This window comes from Eretmochelys imbricata, chromosome 9 (assembly GCF_965152235.1).
Source record: "Eretmochelys imbricata isolate rEreImb1 chromosome 9, rEreImb1.hap1, whole genome shotgun sequence".
Taxonomy (NCBI): domain Eukaryota; kingdom Metazoa; phylum Chordata; order Testudines; family Cheloniidae; genus Eretmochelys; species Eretmochelys imbricata.
Window position 1 is genome coordinate 91,475,894 of NC_135580.1, and position 26,143 is coordinate 91,502,036.

The 26,143-nt window shown below is 45.0% G+C and overlaps 1 protein-coding gene across 1 annotated transcript in view; it reads right to left on the reverse strand.

Moving 5' to 3' along the window:
- Positions 1-242: 242 nt before the first annotated feature.
- The window catches only part of GPR50 (G protein-coupled receptor 50), a 71,907-nt gene continuing 46,006 nt past the window's right edge, over positions 243-26,143 (reverse strand). Inside the window, exon 2 of the mRNA XM_077825568.1 lies at positions 243-1,111. Coding sequence (XP_077681694.1) covers positions 243-1,111 — 869 coding nt within the window. The remainder of the gene's footprint in view (positions 1,112-26,143) is intronic.

Consider the following 26,143-nt stretch of genomic DNA (forward strand, 5'->3'; position numbering starts at 1 on the left):
TGAAAAATGGCATAGAAAAAATAAAGTCTGTGGGTTCCATCCTGGAAATCCTTATTCAAAGCTGTACTTCTGTGAGTGAGTAAGGCACTCAGACACCATGTGTAGGAACGGACCCAGTTCTCGGATGAGTAAATCCTGGCGGTATTGGGCCCCGTGATATCAGCTTTTAAATGTACAGGTAGAAAAGCTTTTGCATACTATATACACAACTGTACCCCAGAATACACAGCATTGCTCTGATTTCATAAGTGTATTTCGGCTTGGTGGTTGTTGTTTGTTACAGCTGGGGAGGGCTTGCTTTTCAGTCCCTCCGTCCCACCTTTCGACACGTCGATGAACAGCAACCTCGGAGCCCATAGAGTCAGTAGTATTCTTTTGTACTCCTTTCGGAAATTCTGATTGAGAAGCCCGTATATCATAGCATTGAGACAGCTGTTAAAATAGGCCATGAAGTAGCTCAGGACAAAGAGCCATTCTGGAATTTTTGGCACTACTTCCGAAGGATTAATAGAGACAGCAAGACCAATGAAGTTTAACGGCCCCCAGCACACGGCAAAGAGGACAAAAACCACAAACATGGTCAAAAAATTCCGAACATCAGCCGCTCTTAGCTTCTGCCTGGATTCCTGTCTTACCCGCTGCTTGACTTGAATCACCAAAATCCAAATCCGTAGGTAACAGAATGACACTATAGACAGGGGGACTATAAAATGAACCACCACCACTGTTATGGTGTATGATGTACTTACAGTCTGGGCAAAGGTGCAGGAATAAATCCGGGGATCATATCGCAGGGATCCAACAAAAAAGTTTGGCACAACTGCCACCAAGGTCAGTATCCAGGTCAGGCAAAGACAGCAGCAGGTGTTCTTCAGGTTGAAGAGTTTATCGTACCACAGGCCGTGGCAGATGTAGCAGTATCTGTTGATTGCTATGGCTGTAATGTTAAAAATGGACCCAATGACACTCAAGCCCATGAGGAACCCACTGATTTGGCAGTGCGTGTTTCCCAGTGTCCATCCATTATGGAAAATGGCACTCAAGATGAGAGGATAAGGGTACACCGCTACTACCAGGTCCGCTACAGATAGACTGACGACAAAGAGGTTACCTACAAAAAAGGGAGAAGAGAGATGGTGACAGGTTAGCATAGGTTTGTATACATCTATAGCAAAAATACGAACTCCAGTTTGTTTTGTGAATGCCAGTTTGATTGTAAAATGGTTCTGGGCCTTCACCTTGGCCCTGTAGCCTCCCCATCTTGAGCTGAAAACCTCAGGTGGTGTCAGGAGAAGTTTCTGCAGCCAGCGGAAGGCTAACAAAGGAAAGCGATCAAGGCTCATTAACCTGGATGTTCTTCCATTCAAATAGAAACCCCTTAAGCACATAAGCTAGCTACTTAACTACTACAAAAAATAAAACAAAAAACTACTTTTCCCAGGTGGGCTTTTAACCAAGCAACAGATCACTTGATGCCAATAGGGCTGATCACCTGACAAAGGGGATTGCAACATTACGAAAAGGAGTCACTCCAGCATAGAGGGTGGGGAGCACACCAGGACCAGAGGCGACAAGGAGGAATACTGGACCACTTGGAAAAGACATTGACCACATGCCAAAGGGCTCCTGGATTAGTGATGAAACAGACAGGGATTGCAGGCAGGTTTTGTTGTTTTTTGTGGCTCTGTATAGCCCTTGTGCTGTCTAAGAGTAAAGTGTGTGTGTGTTTACAAATTCCTGTGCAGAGTCTGTGTGTCCTTTGCTTTCACTGCCACACAGTCCCCAAAGGGAGAAACTACACCAGAGGGTCCACAGTTTCAGTGAAACTCTAGGAGAGTTCAACAGCTACTGCAGAGGCTTGGGAGAGCTGGTGCTTGTACCGTGGGGTCCCCACTACCAAGAGGGGTATCAGACATGCGGTCTGTACCTGGAGCGTGCCTACTGGCCCAGAGCCAGAAACTAAAATCTGCCCAGCCCTAGCAAACCAGGAGCACGTGGGACCCAAGGTTTGGGGCCAGTACACTAGCTTGGAGAAAGTTCACCAGGAAGAATTCTTTAGGGTTGTAACAGACACAACTGAGTTAGCACTGCATGCACGTACTGGGTGTCTTCAACAGAGCAGCCGTGAATAAAAGAAAAAGTAATAATCATAGATCATTAAACTCCTCTCTTTACATTCAATAGTGAGAAAGAGACGCTTCTGATCCTGAGGATTTTCCCATCAAAATTCTCATACGAACATTAATATTTTGTTCATACAGCACCTAGCACAGTGGGGCCATGTCCCTCAGAGCTACTGTTATGCAAAGAATAATTAACATGGACAGGCCAATCTCTCAGCTACACCAGTGTAAATCCAGAGTAACACCACTGAAGTTAGCGGAGCTACATTGGATTTACACTGAAAGGAGAACTAATTAGCCTTACAAAACATTGTTATTCGCCATTCATTCTGAACCCTCCGTATGATAATGGATTGATCACGAGACCTCACTTTTCTGAGTTACAGGGAAATCTTCAAGCTCCCTCTATTTTCCTCCCCAGAGAAAGGTTTCTAAGCCCACACAAGGGCTCTCCGATTCTAACCTCAAAGGTGTAACATACAGCCCTGACAGCAGAGAACTTGGGAAGATATTAAATGCTAAGGTTAATGCTGGGCCAATCCCCATCCCAGTCTTCTGTGAATCTCTTGCAGCTGCAATGGGAAATGTGAACATTCACAAGAATCTGATCTTAGAAATAAAAAAAAAGTGAATGCATGTTGGTTTGCCTGCATGGTGGTTTTAAGTGACAAGGTGAAACCTACACTTGCTTATGGATTGAATTTTCCTCTTAAGAAGGGATCTTGCTTGGTTAAGAATCTTTCCCATTTTTATGCTTATTCTGGGTGGAATCCCACAATTGCTTAGATACAGTATTTTCTTATGATACTGGATTGCAGTTGCAAGAACCTCCACTATGGCACATCAGCAATGTTTGAAGCCAGGACCACCTGAACAGACGTCTACTGCTTGAGCTAGCAGCCATAGGAGACCACCAGCTCATGTGAACTAGAAACTAGAAGGGGATGTGACCTACAGTCTATAGGCCTGTTACACAGCATTATATATGGTAAGATACAAGTGAATTGAGATGAACCCTTTGTGCCGTCTTCACATAGTTTGTTTGCCAGCTCAGAACTCTTGAGGTTCAATTGGACTATTTTACTAAAGCTTCTCTCTGCCACGGTCTGGGTTGTACCTTCCTCCTGACTGAAATGTTATCCCCCTTTCTTCTGAAAATACTCTGGTTCCAATTAATTCTTTGTCTTGCAGACATTGCCATTTATGCGTTCTATGAAGGAATAAAGGAAGAGAGCTGTATAACCTGTCCTGCAGAACAGCCACTATAATGCAGCAGAGAGAGGAAGCTAGTCAGCAACTGATAGCACCTGCCCAATGTATGAAGGGTCTGCCTACTGCCTTGCCAATAGAAGCATGAACCACAAAGTAAATATACAGGTGTCTGGAAAAGATTTGAAAAGAAAAAAGCAGCAGTGGTGAGGAAGGAAGGAAGGTTGGCAGGACTGAAGATAGGGACAAGAGCTCCAGAAAAAGAGCGGCTTTTGGAGACTAACCCCTTTGGGTTTGTCTACACATGGAATTTTTCTGGAATAGTTATTGCACTTTAAATATGAATTACCTTTCAGGTGTAGACAATTCCTGAGACTCCAACACCAGTTGTCTTCTTCCTTTCAAAACAGAAGCACCTCCAGTGTCAGACTGGGCAGATCACAAAGCCGTGCTTAGTCAAGAACGTGACCAGGTGCAGGCTGAGTTCAGCAGGGGGACAAGAGGATGAAATGTCACATTGGGGGGGGGGGGAGGAGGAAGAGGTGGGATTCACACTTTATCATGTGCTACAAAGTTTAGGGAAAATTTGCAAGGTGTAGAAGCAACAAAGGGAAGAAATAATCCAATGAAGACAAAAAATGAGCAGAGTCCGTCATAAATGCCAAACTTTTTGCAAGAAGCTTTTCAAAATTATTGTTGAAGTTTCCCAAGAAATAAAAGTTTAAATAAAGTTTCTCACTAAAATTTGTTATAAAAAAACCTCTGAGAAATTCTACTTTTGCTATTTAGTAAAAAAATAAAATTCCAAGGAAACAAAATATTTGTATTCATTGAAAAGCCATTTTTCATTTTAAAAGTTATGAGAATAGAAACAAGTAGCACCTTAGAGACTAACCAATTTATTTGAGCATAAGCTTTCGTGAGCTACAGCTCACGAAAGCTTATGCTCAAATAAATTGGTTAGTCTCTAAGGTGCCACAAGTACTCCTTTTCTTTTTGCGAATACAGACTAACACGGCTGCTACTCTGAAACCTGAGAATAGGAAACAGCGAAAACACGTTAAACCAAAATGAACTGGAAAATTACAGGGGTTCTCTTCCAAAGCATCAGCTTCACTGCACAATGGGTATTTCACATCCGGTTTCAGACCTTTAGCATCACTTAAGTAACAGAGATATTAGAAGCCAGGGAGAGACAAGTCATGCTACCAGTGATCCTGACAAAGAATTCATGGCTGAGCTAGTACAGTCTTCCATGGCAGTTGGGATAACCCTCTGTCTAGATATCCCCTACCTGAGCTGGCATGTCAACAGGCTTGACCGCAAACCCACCAAAAGTCAAGAGAAAAAGACTTCCATTGACATCAGTGGGCTTTGAATCAGGCACCAAATCATTTTGCAGACCCCTGGAGAAGTGGTGGCACCAGGCTCTGAATTTTGCTCAAATCTGCTCACAAAATTGGGGTGGTTGAGTAAAAGGGGAATCAAATTAGAGACAAAATTAGATGAAGATATGAAGTTCCCAGAAAGGGCAAGGGGTGAGTTATTTGATTGTGTTGTGTATTGGAACATACAAGAATGTTTGTTATTCGGATAGTGGTTTCTTTGTGTGTCACTATGAGCACCTGGGTTGGGAGAAGGAGAGATGGCTTTATTAGAAATAAGGTTTAAAATGATAAAGATATCCCCTGTATACTGAGAAACCCTTACTCAACCAAGTAGCCCCAGTGAAGTTAAGCCTTCCACCCTAATTTCTAAAGGAGCACTCATGATGTGAGTGTAATTTTGCAGAATCAAAAGGTAGAACCTCAGCTGGTGGAAATGGCCATTACTCCATTTGCGTCAACACAGCGACATCAGTTTACACCAGCTGAGGATCTGGGCCTTAAAATGTCAAACACAAAGAGCCCTACAACACTTATGCAAGCAGTCCTACTGAGTCCAACAGGATTGCTCGCATGAATAAGAACTTCTCCTGCAAGAAGAAGGGGCCTTAGCAGGATGGGGCCTCAGCCTGAAAATCCTTACTCACATGAGTCGTGTTTATTTGCACAAGCAGTCTCCTTAACATCAAAGGCACTGTTCATGTGGTCAGGCACTCACTGAAGTCAATGGGCAGGATGCTGATTTCTTCCTTACCTTATAGTAAATGAGATCAGAATCTAGCTCTCTGAGGCTGCTCAGGAAAGTACAGGTATGTAAGATGGGGCTGCCAGTCTGTACAGACTTCTAATTTATAAAGCTCCATTTAATATTAAAGGTAACCTAGAGTGATCACACAGTTGTCACAATAGAATCCTTTTACAATTTTCCCCCTTTAAGAATCCTGCCTGCAAATAATACATTCATATCTTCCTAGCAGGAACTTCCTTTATATATATCTGTCCTTGTCTCCGTGGGTCCCTGGCGGATTTTGCTAGCCTCAGAGGCTCACTGTGACCCTCCATGTAACCCTTCTCTCTCTAGAGACAAGGGTCACAGTCTACTGAGCCATTTTCACCATAAGCCAGAGAGGGAGGTGAGGAGAATCTATCCTCCCTTGCACAGTCTTTGTTGTCTCCCAGTCTCACTGATTAATTGGGGGGGGGGCAAAGGGGGGAGCCCAGGCCCGCCCTCTACTCCGGGCTCCAGCCCAGGGACCCTAATAGTATCAGCTATGGTAGGTGACCTTTTAGAAACATGACACATACAATTCCCTGGGCTACTTCTCCACAGCAGCCCCCACTTCCTCAAGCTCCACTTCACCCTTACCTCAGGGCCTCCTTCCTTGTGCCTGATAAGCTGTGTACTACTCAGTCTCTCCAACAGCACAACTTCCTCCCACAGCTCCTAACATCCACCCCCACCTGACTAACTGGGAGGCTTTTAACTAGTTTCAGCCAGTCCCTGATTGGCTTCAGGTGTCCCAATCAACCTAGCATTCTCCCTGCCTTCTGGAAAGTTCTTAATTGGCCCCAGGTGTCTTAATTGACCTGGAGCAGCTGCATTTAACTTATCCTGGTACCAGGGATTTGTTTAGCCTGGAGCTAATGTATCTATCTCCCACTACTTTTCTATAGCCATCTGGCCTTGCCCCATCACAATTGGTTTTGACTGTCATCTAATATAAACAGAAGTTATTGCTTCTCTTTATGCCAGAAATCCAAACAGCTATCAAAATTAGGGTTAATATGGGGACGGTATAATACAAGCCACATTTCAGTTCTTTTAAAGTTGCAGTTTCGATCCAGGGGCCCAATATTTGAAAGTCTTCTTTGGCAATCTCTGTCTGCATTCCTAAAGCTGCACTCAACTTCCATACAAATGTGCATCATTTTCATCAGAGAATAAATGACCATCAAAATACAAATAAGCATTGTATTTTCACGGTTTGCCTTGATGGATTAATAGAAAATACTTGATGTTTGAGTTCTAATTATGGAGCTCTCTCTTTTCCTTACAATTACAGAGGCAATAGTCCTGGGCCATGGATCCACATTTGGCCCTCTGGCTGCATCATAGGAATCCCTGATTTAAATGCTGGATGGAAAAAAAAAACCTCACATCCACCCACTTAGGTGGAACTGACATTCTCTAAACTGTCTCTGTTCGATACACCTGAACAAGTCAGATGAAAGGCAAGTAATTACCTTGTCCTTTTTTGTCCATACAAAGCTCTGCTCACACACACAAACACACACCCCGCCTCCACATTCCTTCATCAAGGAAATTGAAATATTAGAAAATTATGTTAGACTGAGGATAAAAAAAGTTAGGATAGATAGATAGATTAGATACCAAGGCCAGAAGGGATCGTTGTGATCAGTCTGACCTGACAGGCCATAGAACTTCCCCAAAATAATTCCTAGAGCAGATCTTTTAGAAAAACATCCAGTCCTGATTTAAAAATTGTAACTTGATGGAGAATCCACCACGACCCATGCTAAATTGTTCCAATGGTTAATAACTCTCACCAGTAAATTTGCGTCTTATTTCAAATCTGAACTTATCTAGCTACGACTTCCAGCCATTGGATCATGTTATACCTTTTCATGCTAGATTGAAGGGCCCCTTATTAGATATTTGTTCCCCATGTAGGTACAGACTGTAATCAAGTCATCCTTAACCTTCTCTTTCTTAAGCTAAATAGACTGAACTCCTTGGGTCTATAGCTATAAGGCATGTTTTCTAATCTAATTTTTTGTGGCTCTTCTTTCAACTCCCTCCAATTTATCAACATCTTTCTTGAATTCTGGGCACCAGAACTGGACACAGTATTCCTGCAGCAGTTGTACCAGTATGAACTACAGGGGTAAAATAACCTCTCTGTTCCTTGTCCAGATTCCCATTTATGAGTCCCAGGATTACATTAGCTCTTTGGGCCAAAACATCACACTGGGAGCTCATGTTTAGCTCATTATCCACCGCAACCCCAAATCTTTTGCAGAGTCACTGCTTCCCAAGATTGAGTCCCCTATCCTGTAAGTATGACCTACATTCTTTGTCCTTAAATGTATACATTTAGCCATATTAAAATGCGTATTATTTGCAGCTTGAAATAAGCTTGAAATAAGCTTGAAAGAAATGGTGGTGTTATCTACCAACAATTCTATTCTTTCCACACACAAACCTGGCAGCAAACTTTGAAGCGTCCTATTTGATAGCTTTTATCATGGAAGTTAAATAAAAGAAAAACACCGATAAACTACTGGCAACTTGTTAGCTCGAGATCAAATTCATTTGTTTATTTCATTTTTTATCATAATCAGAACTAAAGATATGTCCCAGCAGGCACAAAAGTCTATGCTGGTAAAAACACACCAAGACACACAATGACAAAGCTAAAGGTTTATGGGGGTGATTGATTTGACAATCTCGACTACTGTCACATAATCAAAAGCATTTTAAACAATAAGCTTCCGCTCTCAGATTGTACAGAAAAATAGAAACACGTTTTGGAAGAAATATAAATAAGAAGTAAGGCTAAAAGACCAACAGAAAGAGGCAAATCTAAGGCTTGGCAAACAATTTCACTGGCCATCACTATGAAGGAGGCTTATTATAACCTAACGCAAGGTTTTTAACCTATCAAAGCTTGTGTAAGCTGCAAAAAGGAAACAAATTAAATGTTTGCCCCCAAGCAAACTATAAGATCATAAAAGCTTTGTTCAGCACATGACAACAATCTATTCATTAGCTTTGATATTCCCCTTCCCTCAATGTTTTTAACTAGCCATTTGATGCACGTTCACTTATATGTCACTGACCTCCATTCTACTGACACAACAGATCAGTTCTCTAAAGTAAAGGAAAATTCATACAAATAGCTTCCAGAAAGCTACATTAGCGCTCCTCTTTCATATTCTACAGACAGCACACAGCACTAATATTCTGTGGTAGTAACTGTCAGCTATGATGTATTGGGTTAGTAATGGAAATACTCTAGTATTATTTGGGCCTCATGCTGCAAGCCCTTACTGTAGTTAGGGTTGCCAGGCGGTCGGTTTTCGACTGGAATGCCTGGTCGAAAAGGGACTCTGGAGGCTCCAGTCGGCAACACCCACCAGGCCGCTAAAAGTCCGGACGGTGGTGTCACGGGGACCCAGGACCAACGCAGTCTCACTGCCTGCCCTAGCTCTGTGCAGATCCCGGAAGTGGCCACCTTGTCCTTGTGGCCCCTAAGAGCATGGGCGGCCAGAGCCCCAGTGCTGGATCCACAGGTCCCATTGGCCAGGAACTGCAGCCAATGGGAGCTGCAGAGGCAGCACCTGTGGCTGCGAGACAGTGCATGGAGCCTCCCTGGCCACCCATGCGCCTAGAGGCTGCACTGCAGGGACCTGGTGGCCACTCCCTGGTAGCTGTGGTAAGCACTGCCTGGACCCTGCACCCCCTCCCACACCCCAATCCTCTCATCCCACCCCAGATCCTGCACCTAGACAGAGTCCTCACCTCCTCCTCCGCACCTGAACCCCCTGCCTCAGTATGGAGCCCTCTACCACACCCTGAACTCCTCATTTGTGGCCCACACCAGCCTGAACCCCTCTTCCACACCCAAAACCCCTCATCCTCGGCCCCACCCCAGAGCCCTCACTCCCAGCGGGAGCCTGCAGCCCCTCCTGCACCCCAAACCCCACATCCCCAGCCCCAACCCAGAGCCTGCACCCCCAGCTGGAGTCCTCATCCTCCCCCCTGCCCCCGAACCCTAACCCCAACCCCTTTCCCCAGCCTGGTGAAAATGAGTGAGGGCGGGGGAGAGCAAGCAACAGAGGGAGGAGGGGATGGAGCGAGTGGGGCAGGGCAGGTGTGTTCAGTTTTGTGCCATTCAAAAAGTGGCAACCCTAACTGTAATGTGTAGGCCTTGCATCATTACATCAGGCCTGGTCTACACTGAAAACTTCTATTGTTATAGGTATGTTGGCCAGGGTTTGAAAAAAAAAACAAAAAAACCCACACACTCCCTCAGTGACAGAGCTATAACCACAAAATCCCCAGAAGAGTGCTTCTGTGGGCACAATGTTGTTCAGGGAGGTTGTGTTCCTAAACCGGTAGAAAAACTATTGGTACACACTGCATCTACCATAGGGGGCTCTGCCAGCATAGCTATGTCGACATAGGTTCCACAAGGTAGCTATAGCCTCGGCGGGGCTAACGATTCATTTGAACCCCCTTGAGTAAGGGGGTTTTAGGAACAGTCCTTCGATAATGGGACTAGGATCAATTCCATTATCACATACAAATACAGCGTTTTAAGAACACTGCTATAACGTACATGGTGCGGGTGGACGACACTGAGCAAATCAAATAGAAGCAAGTGAAAAGCCTATGTAAGGCAAGCTAATTCCATATTCCACAAATGCTTGTTCAGTACTATAGCTGCACATTTAAGAAGTCAATAAAAAAAAATCAATTCTCTGAGGTTATTGTTACATCAGGATTTAGGTTAGGATAAAGTGTAGTTTCTTGTTGTTGAACAGGAAATGTAAATGACCTGCCAAATGTTCCAGAATTCTGGCTGTGCAGTGTAAAATGATACAGAGGTAATGAACGGACAGTAAAGAAAAAATCTCATAATGGTCTATGCATCTGTGGGAGGTAAGATTAAAGGAAATGGAACTATCTGAATTCAAGGACACAGTGAAGGTCCTTCCAAATAAGAAAGTTTAATGCTGATACTCCAGGTTAATTCAAAGTTTTCCTTTCCCGCAGTGAAGGGCCTTTGAGATATGTTGGAATAATTCAAAAGTCATTGAATGGCTGGAGTCAATAGGTGTTCTTCTATGGGTATGCTTTGAGATACCTACTGCTTCAGAGCTTTTTCCTCACTTTAATGACCATTCCTTAAAGATGGAACTATCAATGCTGCTTCCTGCACCAAATGAATGCAGGTTTGGTCCCCCTCTAACTGAGTGCGCTGCTTCTGGAATGAAGTTGTACTACACCATCAGAAAGCCTGCAGTGCTAAGTCTGAATTTCTACCTGGGCTTCTGGAATGGCCATACATGGTGTCACTTTTTCCATGGTGACTGTTGTCATCCTTAACTGTTCTCTCCAATATATCAGACACTGACCGGCTGCCAGCCTGTTATTTAATATTAAATGTAATGGTAAGGAGTATATATTTCTAGGGAGTAATAAAAGCTCTCACTGTATACTGTGGAAGCCTATTAATTTCTACCAAGCACTTGGGTCTGATTAAAGTTTACCTCTTATATCCTGTGTATTACACTGCTTAGCTGCTGGGGGGGGGGTGTGTGTGAATCTGTTACACTACTAAATTCATGGTTTGCTCTCGGATTTTAGACTTATTCTTAGTTCAGGTCTGTTTAATTCTGTTGCTCTTAAACAAGATTTGAACCAGATCCTCAACTACTATAATTCAGCATAATTCCAAATCAGAGCTGAGCATCTAGTCCAATTATTTGCAATGGGTATACTCAAAAGATTCATTACTTCATTTTGGCTAAAACGACCAAATTTAAAGTGCTTTTCCAAATCCTACCCCTTCGAGTCTGCACTGCTGGGCTAGGAAATACTGCGAGGACAAGTCTGCTCACAAGATTTCCAATGTGTCTCACATTGCATCCCATAAAGCTGGAAAGACGGGTTTTTTCCATGGGTCACCAACACTTCGGCTCATCATCTCAGGTTGTCAAGGTTCCTTCCCCACTCTGAACTCTAGGGTACAGATGTAGGGACCTGCATGAAAACCTCCTAAGCTTATCTTACCAGCTTAGATTAAAACTTCCCCAAGGTACAAACTATTTTACCTTTTGCCCTTGGACTTTATTGCTGCCACCACCAAACGTCTAACCGGTATATTACTGGGAAAGAGCCCCTTTGGAAACGTCTTTCCCCCCAAAATCCTCCCTTACCTTACACCCCCTTTCCTGGGGAAGGTTTGATAAAAAATCCTCACCAATTTGCATAGGTGAACACAGACCCAAACCCTTGGATCTTAAGTACAATGAAAAAGCATTCAGGTTCCTAAAAGAAGAATTTTAATAAAGTAAAAAGAATCTGTTCTGTCCCCGGCAAAAGCATCACACTGACAGAGAGAGCGGCTTTGTTTCTCCCTCCCCCCAGCTTTTGAAAGTATCTTGTCTCCTCATTGGTCATTTTGGTCAGGTGCCAGCAAGGTTATCCTAGCTTCTTAACCCTTTACAGGTGAAAGGGTTTTTCCTCTGGCCAGGAGGGATTTTAAAGGTGTTTACCCTTCCCTTTATATTTATGACACAAGTGCATTATGGAAATTCAGAGATTTGCATGAATGAAAATATATAAAAAGAAAAGGAGTACTTGTGGCACCTTAGAGACTAACCAATTTATTTGAGCATGAGCTTTCGTGAGCTACAGCTCACTTCATCAGATGCATACCATGGAAACTACAGCAGACTTTATATATACACAGAGAATATGAAACAATACCTCCTCCCACCCCACTGTCCTGCTGGTAATAGCTTATCTAAAGTAATCATCAGGTTAGGACATTTCCAGCACAAATCCAGGTTTTCTCACCCTCCACCCCCCCACACAAATTCACTCTCCTGCTGGTGATAGCCCATCCAAAGTGACAACTCTTTACACAATGTGCATGATAATCAAGTTAGGCCATTTCCTGCACAAATCCAGGTTCTCTCACTCCCTCACCCCCCTCCAAAAACCCACCCCCATACACACACAAACTCACTCTCCTGCTGGTAATAGCTCATCCAAACTGACCACTCTCCAAGTTTAAATCCAAGTTAAACCAGAACATCTGGGGGGGGGGGGTAGGAAAAAGCAAGAGGAAATAAGCTACCTTGCATAATGACTTAGCCACTCCCAGTCTCTATTTAAGCCTAAATTAATAGTATCCAATTTGCAAATGAATTCCAATTCAGCAGTTTCTCACTGGAGTCTGGATTTGAAGTTTTTTTGTTTTAAGATAGCGACCTTCATGTCTGTGATTGCGTGACCAGAGAGATTGAAGTGTTCTCCGACTGGTTTATGAATGTTATAATTCTTGACATCTGATTTGTGTCCATTTATTCTTTTACGTAGAGACTGTCCAGTTTGACCAATGTACATGGCAGAGGGGCATTGCTGGCACATGATGGCATAAATCACATTGGTGGATGTGCAGGTGAATGAGCCTCTGATAGTGTGGCTGATGTTATTAGGCCCTGTGATGGTGTCCCCTGAATAGATATGTGGGCACAATTGGCAACGGGCTTTGTTGCAAGGATAAGTTCCTGGGTTAGTGGTTCTGTTGTGTGGTATGTGGTTGTTGGTGAGTGTTTGCTTCAGGTTGCGGGGCTGTCTGTAGGCAAGGACTGGCCTGTCTCCCAAGATTTGTGAGAGTGTTGGATCATCCTTTAGGATAGGTTGTAGACCCTTAATAATGCGTTGGAGGGGTTTTAGTTGGGGGCTGAAGGTGACGGCTAGTGGAGTTCTGTTATTTTCTTTGTTAGGCCTGTCCTGTAGTAGGTAACTTCTGGGAACTCTTCTGGCTCTATCAATCTGTTTCTTTACTTCCGCAGGTGGGTACTGTAGTTGTAAGAAAGCTTGACAGAGATCTTGTAGGTGTTTGTCTCTGTCTGAGGGGTTGGAGCAAATGCGGTTGTATCGCAGAGCTTGGCTGTAGACGATGGATCGTGTGGTGTGGTCAGGGTGAAAGCTGGAGGCATGCAGGTAGGAATAGCGGTCAGTAGGTTTCCGGTATAGGGTGGTGTTTATGTGACCATTGTTTATTAGCACTGTAGTGTCCAGGAAGTGGATCTCTTGTGTGGACTGGACCAGGCTGAGGTTGGTGGTGGGATGGAAATTGTTGAAACCAGCAGGACAGTGGGGTGGGAGGAGGTATTGTTTCATATTCTCTGTGTATATATAAAGTCTGCTGCAGTTTCCACGGTATGCATCTGATGAAGTGAGCTGTAGCTCACGAAAGCTCATGCTCAAATAAATTGGTTAGTCTCTAAGGTGCCACAAGTCCTCCTTTTCTTTTTGCGAATACAGACTAACACGGCTGTTACTCTGAAACCTGAAAATATATAGTTACACTACCCCATCTTTAAATCATCCAAAAAGGCTCAGTTCACCCTTGATTCATGTACGGAGCAACAGTCTGGGTAATTTCTTATTTTCGTGTTAAGGCCAGAAGGGAGTATTAGATCATGCAGATTGACCTCCTGTGTGAACAGAGAAATTCACCCAGTTACTCCTGTATTGAACCCAATGACTTGCGCTGGGGTAAAGCATATCTCACAGAAAGCCATCCAGTCTGGATCTGAAATCTCAAAGGGTGAAAAATCCACCACTTAGTAGAAGTTCACATTTTTCTATGAACTGGTTCACCCATCACTAATAATTATCCTTCGTGCATTTAAGGTTTAGATTATTTTTTTTAATTTAAAATCTGCTATTTTTCTTTTCAGTTGGCCAGTTTTGTTTTACCCTCCATTCTGAAGTAATGTCTGAACTCAATTTAAGAGATGTAATAGTGCTCTTCAGCTATTGCTGCTGGTTAAAGTGCATTTCTAGTCTGAAAAGTGACCACATGCCGGTATCAGCTTTCTACTGAACAGGTCTTTAACCAGTGTGAATCCAAAGGCAGAGCTGAATCTGTAGCCAACTTTAGTGACAAAAATAATGCTTAACTGTTCCTGTTAGCTCTGCAGAGCAAACAACTAACAAAAAAGGGAGCTGAATGCTCTTCCTTCTTCTGCATCTTTAAGAAACTTTGTATCAAGCGTCAGGCCCAATCAACTGCATGCATAGAAATCCTCTGTAGGCAATGAATGTTGCACCGTTGTAACCAAAGGCTTAATTTAACCTGCAGGACCTATAATATTAGCCATGATTCTCTCCAGTCCAAGTTGTTTGCAGGGCTGGCAGTGAGAGATGGCGGAGTATCATGGAGTTTACAAACCCCACATGGAACCTAGGTAGAAGAGAGGGAGAGAGCGCGCGTCTTCCCCGCCCACAGGAAGCCAGGCTGATCGCGCTGCAGCATAGCAGCCAGAACTGCCAGTCATGGAGACAAGCCCCCACAGATGGGACCAATAAGGAAAACATGCCCAGCTATAAAGGAAAGAGCAGGAGAGAAGGGGAAGCAGACGGGCCTGGGACAGCAGAGGGACAATAGCCCTATCTCAGGCTGTTTTCAAGTAAACAAATGGGAGATAAGGAAGACAGTAAGCCCAGAGCTTAGGGGCTGAATAATTATTTTATGTTAAATTGATGGACTGGTCTACTCTGAGTTAAACAGAGGAGAGCCAGTTTGGTAAAAGTAGGCCACCCAAAAGGGACTATGCATGGAACCCTCGACAACGGGAAACTTCTTTTTGCTTGTAAGCTGAGCAGGTTTTATATGGAAATCGTAGATACAAAAAAATGGAACCCCAGATGTCTTTATTCCAGAGCTTCTTGGAAGAGCACAGCCATACTGTCATTGATTCTGCACAGACCCTTATTGGTCCAAGAGAGATCATTACAAAAAATACATTTTTTGAGCAGAGCAGCTAGTAATTTTGAGTTTGAGTAATTGTTCTGACTCTGATCTTAAAGACAGCTGGCTGGTCTGAGCAGCATTCAAAGTCTATAGCTGGTGATCATTCATGGTTCCCAGATTGGATGATAGGCAATGGAAGGTTCAGCTAGATGTGAGAAAACACAACTGTCTCAGGAAGTTAATATAAATTTATCAGAATACTTTGTGTAGCATGCACTTCAAGCACTCATCCAAGCCTGCTTCTTTGCCACCATGTAATGTATTAGTTGCTTTAACCTTCCCACTGATACTATACTAATCAGATTCAACTTTCCTATTAACATACAAACTTGTGTCTTGCAAGGTTATCTTCAAGAGTGAGAGTAATAAAATAGTAACAGACAAGAGCGAACCTGGCGAGGGTTGTGCTTTGGTCAGAAGGTATAAAGGCCACAGTTTGGGATAATACTGAAGAACATTTAAATGCTGTTCTGAATTGGGGCTTCAATTATTAATGTGGCCTCAGGAAAGACCTTTGCCATTGTCACCTTATAATGTTTGCACTAAACTGTGCCATGGTTGTATCTGACACTATGTCCAACAAGCACAAAGGGTTTGGTACCAAAACAAGACAGCCACCACATTTAAGCAGAATTTCTCTTTTAGATGAAAAGTTAACATGTGAAATAAATTACCAAGAGCTACAATGCGGGGAGATGAAGAGGAACAACAATTTAAGTGGCATTAGTTGAAAGAGTGTTGTCGGATACTACTCCTGAGTCCAACAATAGATGGTCCTACACATCCCTGTCTGGCCTCTTTCCATTCTAAGAAGTTCCCATGTTCCTATTACTCATGACCATTATAAATAGAGCACGCTGGAAATTATTGGCTGTGGAGTGGGCATGCATGTGCATTTTAGAGAGGATAACCTAACAATAGTAGTGGTACAGACTGCTAAACTACCTACTAGGAAAGGGTTTTAGCTAGGAGCCTTCCTTTATACATTTTAAATTTTGCAAATAAGGTCTACTCCTTGAGAGTTAGAATCTCTCTCAAGTATACTACTGTAAATCAGTAATAAACTCACTGAAGGATTTACTCTTCATTTACACTAGAAAACTCAAGGTCTGCCCCATAAAACTGCCAGGGAAACAGTGTTCAAGGGCTTGACCCTGCAAACTCCCCGTTCACGAGAGTATTCCTTAATCGTGCTTTTAAGCACAATTTACATGAGTGACAGTGTCACGATCAGACCCTACAGAGAAGAATGTGGTCACAATATACACTGGAAATAAAGAAAGCCATCATGAAGTATGCTACCACTCCAATTCCAGAGGACTTGCAGTGTGAATAGGTCTCAATTCACATTCCACAAGCACATGAACATTTACCATCGCATCATATCCGAGTCACACTGCGTTTGTCTTGAATGTTTATCTAATTCAGAAATGTTAACATAAAAATTCCTTCTTCATTTTAGCCACTTTAAAACACAACAGCGTAATTTATGAGCTCAAACACTGCATCAGGTAAGTGCTGTATAAAATAACTGGTAAGGAGGGGCCGGCAGGGGATCTATGTCCTTCTGAGCCATATTCCTCACCCTCAGATTTTCTTCAAGGCCACTACTCTGGAGCTGTGCACTCAGACTTCACATTTGGCAGAGGAAGTTTGTACCACAGCCTCACGAGGTCTCTGCTAATTCAGATCCTACACCTGCGCTACCATGTCAAGAGCGCCATTCAGATGTCACCTGAACAGTCTGGGTTTTGACTGATCTATTTGGTGGCCAAGTGAAGGCAGCGTTCTTCAGGGCTTGGGGGCAGTTAGCAAGGCTGAGGCCAATACATACCACCTCCCAGTGAGCAGGTGCCTGAAAGGAGGTCTGCATAATAATTCCTTGGTGGAAATCTCAGAAGTCCTCTTGCTCCATTTTTGCATCTAACCTCTCTACAGACTGTAAAATATTTTAAACTCCAAGCTCATGCTTCTCTCCAAGCAAGGCAGAAACTGAGATACAGCCTCATGACCCCTGAACACTTCAAAAATATTGAAGCAGTTTTGAAGTTTGAAGTTGTTTTGGGGACCTCAGTTAGGGTCTCTCTCCCCCACTAAATATGCACCCAGCTCCCCATTGACGTGACTGGTGAATAGGTTTATAACAAACAGATCAGTTTACATGCATCTGACGAAGTGGGTATTCACCCACGAAAGCTTATGTTCCAATAAGTTTGTTAGTCTATAAGGTGTCACAGGTCTTTGCTGCTTAAACAGATCAGTGTTTATCACAATATTTATTTACTATGTTCTTGGTATATATATTCCACATAATGGACATCATTTCTGGCCAAAAGTGTACAGCCTTGTGTGAGAATTAGTTCTGTCCCCAGTCACTAAGCAATGAAAGAGAAGGGTGTGGAAAGCAGCATTAAAGAGGGGGGAAAGGAAACAAGTACTCATAAGGAAGTGGGGATGGAGAAAGGAAGCTAAGGCCCCATTTGACCATAAAGCCATCCTGAGCATGGAAAGGAGGGTCTGATTCTATGCAGAGCTCAGAAGGGTGGGTCTAAAATCACCAGCAACATTGGAGAACCTGAGGTGCTCAAGAGAATAATATTGCAACATAGAAAAAGACCCAGGGACAGAGAAGAGAAAATAACTGAAAAGAAGAAAAGAAACACAGTTAGACAATAGCCTGTATAGGTACAATGATATTATTTCACATACATTATAGATAAAGCAGAGGTGGGTTTGCTCAAAACAGGCTTCTCTAATTTTTCTAATTTAAAAGGTGTACTGGGCTACATCCTAATGTAACTCCCCTGATTTCCAAACCTGATTTTCCACATACAATTAAGTCTGGTTGACATTTCCCTTCCCCTCCCCAACCCACCCCAAGAAAGAAAGATGGCCTCTTCCCTTCTCCCCCATGCCCAACAAAAACGTCTAAAATTTTCCACCAAAACCTTTTAGAAGTTTTATTTTTTGACAAAACTGGAAAATAACCCCCCAAAAACTGTACATTTTTCATAATTTTTCCTTTGTTCCACTTTGCCTCTGAAGGGAGGAGGGAAGGAGGAGAGAGCATGTGGAGTGGAATAAAGTTCCAAAAGAAGCTTGTGGAAATTTTGCATTGTTTATTTATGAAATCTGGAGAGGGGGAGGGAAGAAGAGGACTTCAATATTTTTCATTAAAGAACGTTTTCCATTTTGGGGCCAGTACAACTTTTAACCCTGCTTAGGCACTGACACCTGGGCAAACTGGATGCAAAACTACCATTCTAACAGACTTTTCCACCAGTGCAAAGTGACTATCAGGTGCCAGGCAATGGAGAATCAGGTCCATTACCTTGAGAGCCATAAATCATTAATTCAGTTGTTACACTAGATATTAATTTGGCCAATTTGTATTGGCACTACCCCATAAAGCCAAAAAACATACAGCTAGTGGAAACCAGCATAGAACATCTTGAAATTGTTATGTGCACTTAAAGGCCTTAAACTATTTCACCATTAACCAGCCACAACAGAAACTTCATGATTAAAATGTTGTATAGACAATGATTGAATTTATCATGCCAAATCCTTTCAGGAGAAAGGGCGACAAATTAATAGCGGTTAGATTTAAATCTGTGGAACAAATAATGTTGGAAGTCTTCCACAACACTGAGTCATATTTTATTAAAATATTAATTAATAAGTGCACCCTGGGTGCATAATATGCTTTATGTAGGATTTCAAAGCCTACTGCAATCATTGCAAGATCTTCTGTATGCATCAACAGGCATCCAAGGAAATGTAAATCAGAAGGAAAATTAAATGCCAAATATATTATTATGTATGCTAAGAGTCATACTCCTGGGGCTTTAATTTGAGAGACATTCAAATTAAGATTTAAATTATTCTCTACTGTGCCGTTTTCAGATTTGAAATAGCTTAAAACTAGAAATGGATCAGCACCAGAACCTTGCATCCCAACCCCCACCGCCAAAGTTTGAAAATGTTTCAAATCCAGATAGATATTCTGCTGTTGGAGTCCTTCTCTACTTGAGTATGCAAATCTTGATAAGATAAGATAAAACCAGGAGTATGGACAAGATATACAATACCTGATTTACAGATTCATATGGCTTATGATTCTTGTAGAACTGATTCTGATCTGTTATACTGGTTTATACGCAGGCTGGGATTCTCAATGGAGCATAAGTGAGTTAGGCAACCAATTCCCACTGTATATCAATGGGATCTGGGTACCTACCTAAAACTAGGAGGAAAATTTTTGGACGAAACTTTTTTTGGTGCAAAATGCTAAATCGGCAACAAAATGTTTTGCAAATTAGTGTTGATTTCACTGTTCATGTCAAACAAAACAATTCCCCCCCAAAATTAAGTTTCATTTCAACCTTTTCTAAACATATTTTGATTTTTCAGTTTGAAAAAAAAAAAACTTGTTTCAAAATTTCCTTTAGTTTTATGTAAAAATGGACCAAAAACTACAAATGTGTGGATTGTGTCAAAAGGAAGTGTTTTCTTCACCCCCAAAACAAGGTTTTTTTCCCAAAATTGCCATCTAACTGAAAAAAAATCCATTTGCACAGCTCTCCATCTCACTCCCTTTCTTAGAAAATTACAGACCTCGTCTATTTCCACTGACACCAGCGGTATTAGTCCAGATGCACAGCAGCAGAACAGAGCAAAATCTAGGCTTCTGGCATAAAAAAGAAGGACTATACAATGCAGTGTTACCTTATACACATACTTACAGCTCTAAAATACTGAAACACACCGTGGAGCCGATTCCTTTCCCACAGTAACTCCAAGGTCTTTGGAGAAACTGCAACTATTTATTCAAACGTTATCCACTTTATCTGAACTTCTTAGTAAGCCTGACTTTCTGAGGACATGACCAAAACTGACTCAGTTGAAGCACATCTGATACAGTAATTAGTAGAGGTGACAACCCTAACTCTTCTCCATTTAATTTTTCAGGACTAAATACAGAGGTTCTGGTAATAAGGACTGAACTCAACATAGGTCAAGAAGAGATTGATGACCTAGTTGTTACTGCAGCAGGAAGTAAGAAAACCATTCTAATTTCTCTTTCTGCACAGAAGCCCAAGTTGTCCATTGAGAGTTCTGTTTCTCTTCCATAACAGCAAGCTCTCAGCTCTTCTCAGTCCCAAGCTAGTTCTAGCTCTAGTAGCTAGAAGGGTTTCAAGAGCTACTGTAGGATCTGTGGACCTAGCCATGAAGAATGTATCCTACATCACCTATATCCTACCATTATGCAGCTTTTGTCATCAGAGTGTCTCAACATGGTTTTTCAGGCGTTAGCTGATATTGTGAAGTAGTAAGTAAGCCTCAACACTGCTGAGGGACAGGCATTATTTCCCACATATCACAAAAGATGAAAATGAGAGCACAGAAAGGATTGATGACCTGCCCAAGGCCACATAAGCCAGCAAGAGAACCCAGGAGTTAAATGCATAAAAGCAACACATTTAGGTGGAAAACTAGAACCTGAAACAAAAATCTCTCAGGGACCATCCAATTCTTTCAAAATCTTTGAGCAATCCCATAAGAAATGAAGAGTCCCTTTCACCTGGGAACGTTTTTGAGATGCATAAGTCATATTGGCTGGGGTCCAATACGAACAATAAGGGATTTTTTTTTAATTGAGTCAATCAAGAGACCACACAAGCTCTAAAGGACTTTTTTTAGTTTTAGCACAAGTGATGCTGGTATAGTTCCGCTCCCAGGCTAGTGGTGAGATCTTTGCTCCAAATATATCTCAGGGTTTATGGAATAGTTTTAAATCTGGGGACAAGCTAGGCATGACAAGGAGCTGCAGATTTTTTGGAAATTCTGGGCTACTAGACTTATTGCTGAAAGAAATCTGCTTCTCTGGTTTTGCCGATGACAAATATGATGGAAAAAGTTCTTGAAAGACTGAACATGTGAGGATATTAAAAGGAGAACAAGGAGCTTAGCACTTGAAGACCCACCACAGATCCTGCCAATTGTTTCTTCACATAGACTTATGTGCCTAGGACAATGTTGCAGTAAAGCAATAGGTGTGCTCTAGGGTTTCTTTTTCAAAGAGGAGACAGTGGAGACAACATCTCATGGGCTAGAATGTAGGCAAGATGCCACAGGAAGAGAGACCCTGAAATGATAGGGAGAAGCCATTAGAAGTAACTAGAAAGGCACGTCAAAGCTCTCCACCCTAGGGGGCCTGATGCTGTAACTGCATTGCATGGGGCACTGCTCTGGGACTCAGTTTTACACGCTGAAGAAGACCATTAATTACTGGGTCAGCAACATGACCTAATGAGTAAGTCCCTGGACTGAGAGTCAAGAGATCTGGCTTCTATTCCTGGCTCAGCCACTGACGCACTGTGTGACTTTGAACAAGTCACCCCTGTCTGTGTCTCTGTTCCCCACCCAGGCTTTGTCTATTTAGATTAGCTCCTTAGAACAAGGACCATCTCTTAAGAGTATGCACAACATCTGCCACAAAAGGCTCTACTGCAGAGGGTCCCAAAATGTTTGCAGGCAAGACCCCATTTTAATGAATTATTTCCTCCCGGGACCCCAGACCTCTATGAGCAAAATGGTACCCTCTGCACAGCATGACCTCGTACATATGGTACATGTAATGTCATGCTGTATGGAGGATTCCATTTTGTAGAGCAAAATGGTGTTCTCCATGTGTCATGACCTCGCATGCACCATACAGGTGAGGTCACACTGTGTGATGCCAAATGGCATCCTCTGCACACGAGGGATCACCACGACCCCATCTGCTGATGATGCGACCCCATTTGGGGTCGCAACTCAGACTTTGGGAGCCGTTGGTCTATTGCAGTAGTTTTCAACCTTTTCTCATTTGTGGATCCCTAAAAAATTTCGAATGGAGGTGCAGACCTCTTCGGAAATCTTAGACATAGTTTGTGGACCCTCAAGGGTCCGTGGACCACAGATTGAAAACAACTACTCTATTGTCATAGTAATAGAAAAAAAAACCCATACATTTCATCTCAGCCAAAACCAGGAAAGGACAAAATCTTGAAAGAAAGCCCATTGATCCAGACCAAAGAAATGCAAATAACATTTGTTTGGCAGCCTAAATTTGGAAAGCTTTCCCAGCTCTCGCTTCTGGGGGGTTTTAAGGGTGGGACCGGACTTTTTTTTAAGTTTTATAATGACCACCAGGCAATGGTGCTTTCAAGTGTTTTCTCAGACTTTTTCCACTATTTCCCTTTGTACTGTCATTAAACTTTCATCACCCAGAAAAAAAATCACAGGGATTTTTCTCCTCTTTTACACTTAAGCTACTTAACTTCTATACCTACAGCCTTCAAAGTGGTAATGTGCAGCTTTAGCCATGTGCCTCATTACAGACCATGGAGGCACAGAGCAAGTCTTTGAATACTAACCATTTGTTGATTTTAAGACACAAATTCAGTTCGTGGTGGGTATGAAAGACTTTGCTTCCGCCTTCAGTGCATCTCAGATAGTGCCATTTAGAGCTGGACCAGTAATAAAAGGGAATATATATAGACATAGCAGGGTCTTATTGAAAAACCTGGGAAGTGGGTGGGCGCACTTCCACCCACTACTAAAGGCCCCTTCCCCAGCCTTGCGGGAGGGACCACTGGACCCAGGGACCAACTGATTATGGGGGACAACTAAGGAAAAACAGGGACCGGAGTGAGGGTCAGAGGTTCAAAATGAGGATACTGGATGAGAACACCAAGCAGAGAACCCCGGACAGCGCCCACTGCTCCTCAAAGCTGTCGAGGGAGCCCGCGGACACTGCCCAGTAGAACTCTGCCCAGATGCGTGAAACTAGGGAGGAATGGAAATAGACCCCGCAGTTGCAGAGCACCCCCTCGTCCACCGTCCTTCTCCTGGTATTGCAGATGGAGACTTTGGCCAGAGCCAGGAGGAGGTTGATGAGGAGGTCTTGTGACTTCGGGGGGCCACAGATAGGGTGTGCAAAGAGGAACAAGTGTGGGGAAAAGTGCAGCCAGAACCTCAACAAGAGGTTCTGGAGGAGCCAGAATAGGGGCTGCAACCTGGTGCATTCGAGATAGGCGTGTGCCTGGTTCTCCCTTACGCTGCAAAAGGGGCAGGCCTCAGGTGTAGGGGTGAACCGCATCAGGTGCACGCCCATGCTCACGGCTCCATGAAGGAGCCGCCAACTAATGTCCCCGGCGAGCCGTGGGACCAAGGTGGAATAAAGGCTGGCCCACCGGGGCTCCACCTAAAGAGGGTGAGGAAGATAGTCCCGCCATTTGGTGTCGGGGCAGGACACGAGCGTGAGGAAATGTAACATATGGAGCACGAGCGTGTATAGATGGTTTCTGGGCGTGGTTCGGAACCGGACCGGCTGCAGGGTAAGCAGCTGACTCGGAGTGTGGGAGCAGGGAGGCCAGGGGGGCTCGCGGAACGGGGCCCAAGAAAAATGTCCGGAGGGCCAGGGGTGAGCGGGGAACCCCCTCTCGCAGGGCTCGCCACAGGAAAGCAAGAGAATTGGGTGACAAGGCGGCCTTCACTTCCTGGAGTATGCACCTAGGGGTCGGAAGGGTGGAAAGCCCCATGAATCGTCCGAGCACGCGAGGCTCCACCCAATCCCCCCTGTCGTAATCCAGGAGGTCTGACTCTTGTGGTTTCTGCCAGGACCAGCCTCCGACACTCCAAGGGAGACTCTGCCACCTGCACACGGAGATTGAGGTTGTGTAGCAGGGGCTCCACGAGAAGGTCCGCTCCCTCGGTGGCCACAAATGACCTGGTCGCCATAAAAAGCTTCCAGGTCCAGAGGAGGTCCTGGTAGAAGACCGGCAGCTCGGAGAGGTCTCGTGGAAGGCCTCTCAGATGGAGAAAAAAAAGCTGCCAGTCATATCGGAGCCCTCGGAGGCAGCGGAGGAAGGTGTGCGCCAACGTGCTCCATGCCAGACTATCTGCACTGTAAAGGAGCCTCTGCAGGGCCTGGAGGCGGAAGACATGGACCTGGCTGCACAAGCAAACCAGGCCCTGTCCTCCCTCCTCCAGGGGGAGACTCAGAGTCCCTGCAGAGACCCACTGCAGCCCCGGCCAGAAGAACTCCAGAGCCATCCTCGGGAGCCGGGCTCAGGGTGTTGGGTCGGTGCCAGAGCATGGACAGGACCAGCTGGTTCAACACCAGCTCCCTCCCTCGCATGGAGATTCACCGGAACAGTCCTGTCCATGTCCGCAGCCGCTCATCCATCCTGGCCTCCAAATCCTGCCAGTTCTCCGCCGGAGAACGATGCGTGGCGGAGAGATAAACGCCAAGATAGAGCAGCGGACCCACGCTCCACTGGATGGCTTGAAGCACGGGTGGGAGGGAGTTCGCCTGCCACCCGTCCCCGACCACCAGGCCAGAGCTCTTGACCCAGTTGACCCGGGCGGAGGAGGCTGCCGAATAAACGGCCTGGCAGGCCTCCACCCGCACCAGGTCGTCTAGGTCCTTGACCACGAGGAGCACATCGTCGGCGTACGTTGACAGGACCAGCCGCAGCTCCGGCTCCCGAAGTGCCAACCCCGTCAACCTCCGGCGGAGGAGACGGAGGAAGGGCTCAATCGTCAGAGTATACAGCTGGCCCGAGAGGGGGCACCCCTGCCGTATTCCCACCCGAAGCTGACCGGCTCAGTCAGGGTCCAGTTGATCCTGACCAGACACTCCGCATTAGCATACAGCACCTGGAGAAAGCCCACAAACTGGGGCCCGAAGCCGAATGCCCGCAGGGTGCCCAGGAGATACCCGTGGTCCACCCTGTCGAAAGCCTTCCCCTGGTCCAGGCACAGGAGGGCGAATGATAGACCATCGCTACGCCCCAGCTCCAAGAGGTCCCGGACCAAATACAAGTTGTCAAAGATGGTCCAGCCCAGGACGGTGTAGGTCTGATTGGGCTCGACCACGTCCGCCAGCACGGACCCCAGCCGCAGTGAGATGGCCTTCGCTATGACCTTGTAGTCCGTGCTGAGGAGGACTCCATGGAAGGAGGGGCAGCAGCAGTGGCAGCTGGGCTGCTAGGGTCGCTGGTGGTGGCAGGGCCGGCGCCCTCCCAGGTCTCAGGGGTCCCATATGCTCCTCTGGGCCGGGTCAGGGGGCAGTCCCTCCAGACGTGCCCTGTCGCCCAGCAGAGAAAGCACCGGGCCTCCCCTGTTGAATAGTGGACCGGGTAATGGGCCCCCTGATAGGGCACCAAGAAGGACCCCTCGAGCGCCACCCCACCACGCATCGCCGGCGGCACTTAATCTGCACCTGCCGGCGGAAGGAGAGAACGTGGCGGGGGGCGGGGTCCTTGCAGCCCAGTGGGAGAGGGCTGATGATGGAGATGGGTTTCCCCAGGGTGGAGAGGGCAGGCAACAGGGCAATGTTGGGCAGAAAGGGCGGGACAGAGGTCAATACCACCTGTACGCCCAAGTCCTCCAGGGGTTTAGGGCAATGAACACGCCCCCCACCGCCATGTCCTTCTCTACCGCCTCCTGAGCGGTGGCCTCCGACACTAGGAAGAACACAACCTTACCATACATCTTGGAGGCTGCCACGATGGCTGTGGATCCTACCACCCTCACCAACGCCCACCTGTACGTTTCAACGTGGGGCGAGGTGGACACCAGGAGACAGCGGACGCCATGCCTCCTGGTCAGCGAGGGGGAAGGGGCCCTGGCCACCAGAAATGGTACCGAGGTGGCAGTCAGGGCAGATGGCGCGGCGGCATGCAGGAGGGCGGTGGCTACCTGGGCGTACGCTCTGGGGGCAAAAGATGGAGCGCCCCCAGAGCTGGTGGAGAGAACGGCTGGGGAGGAAGGGACTGCGGCAGATGTCAGG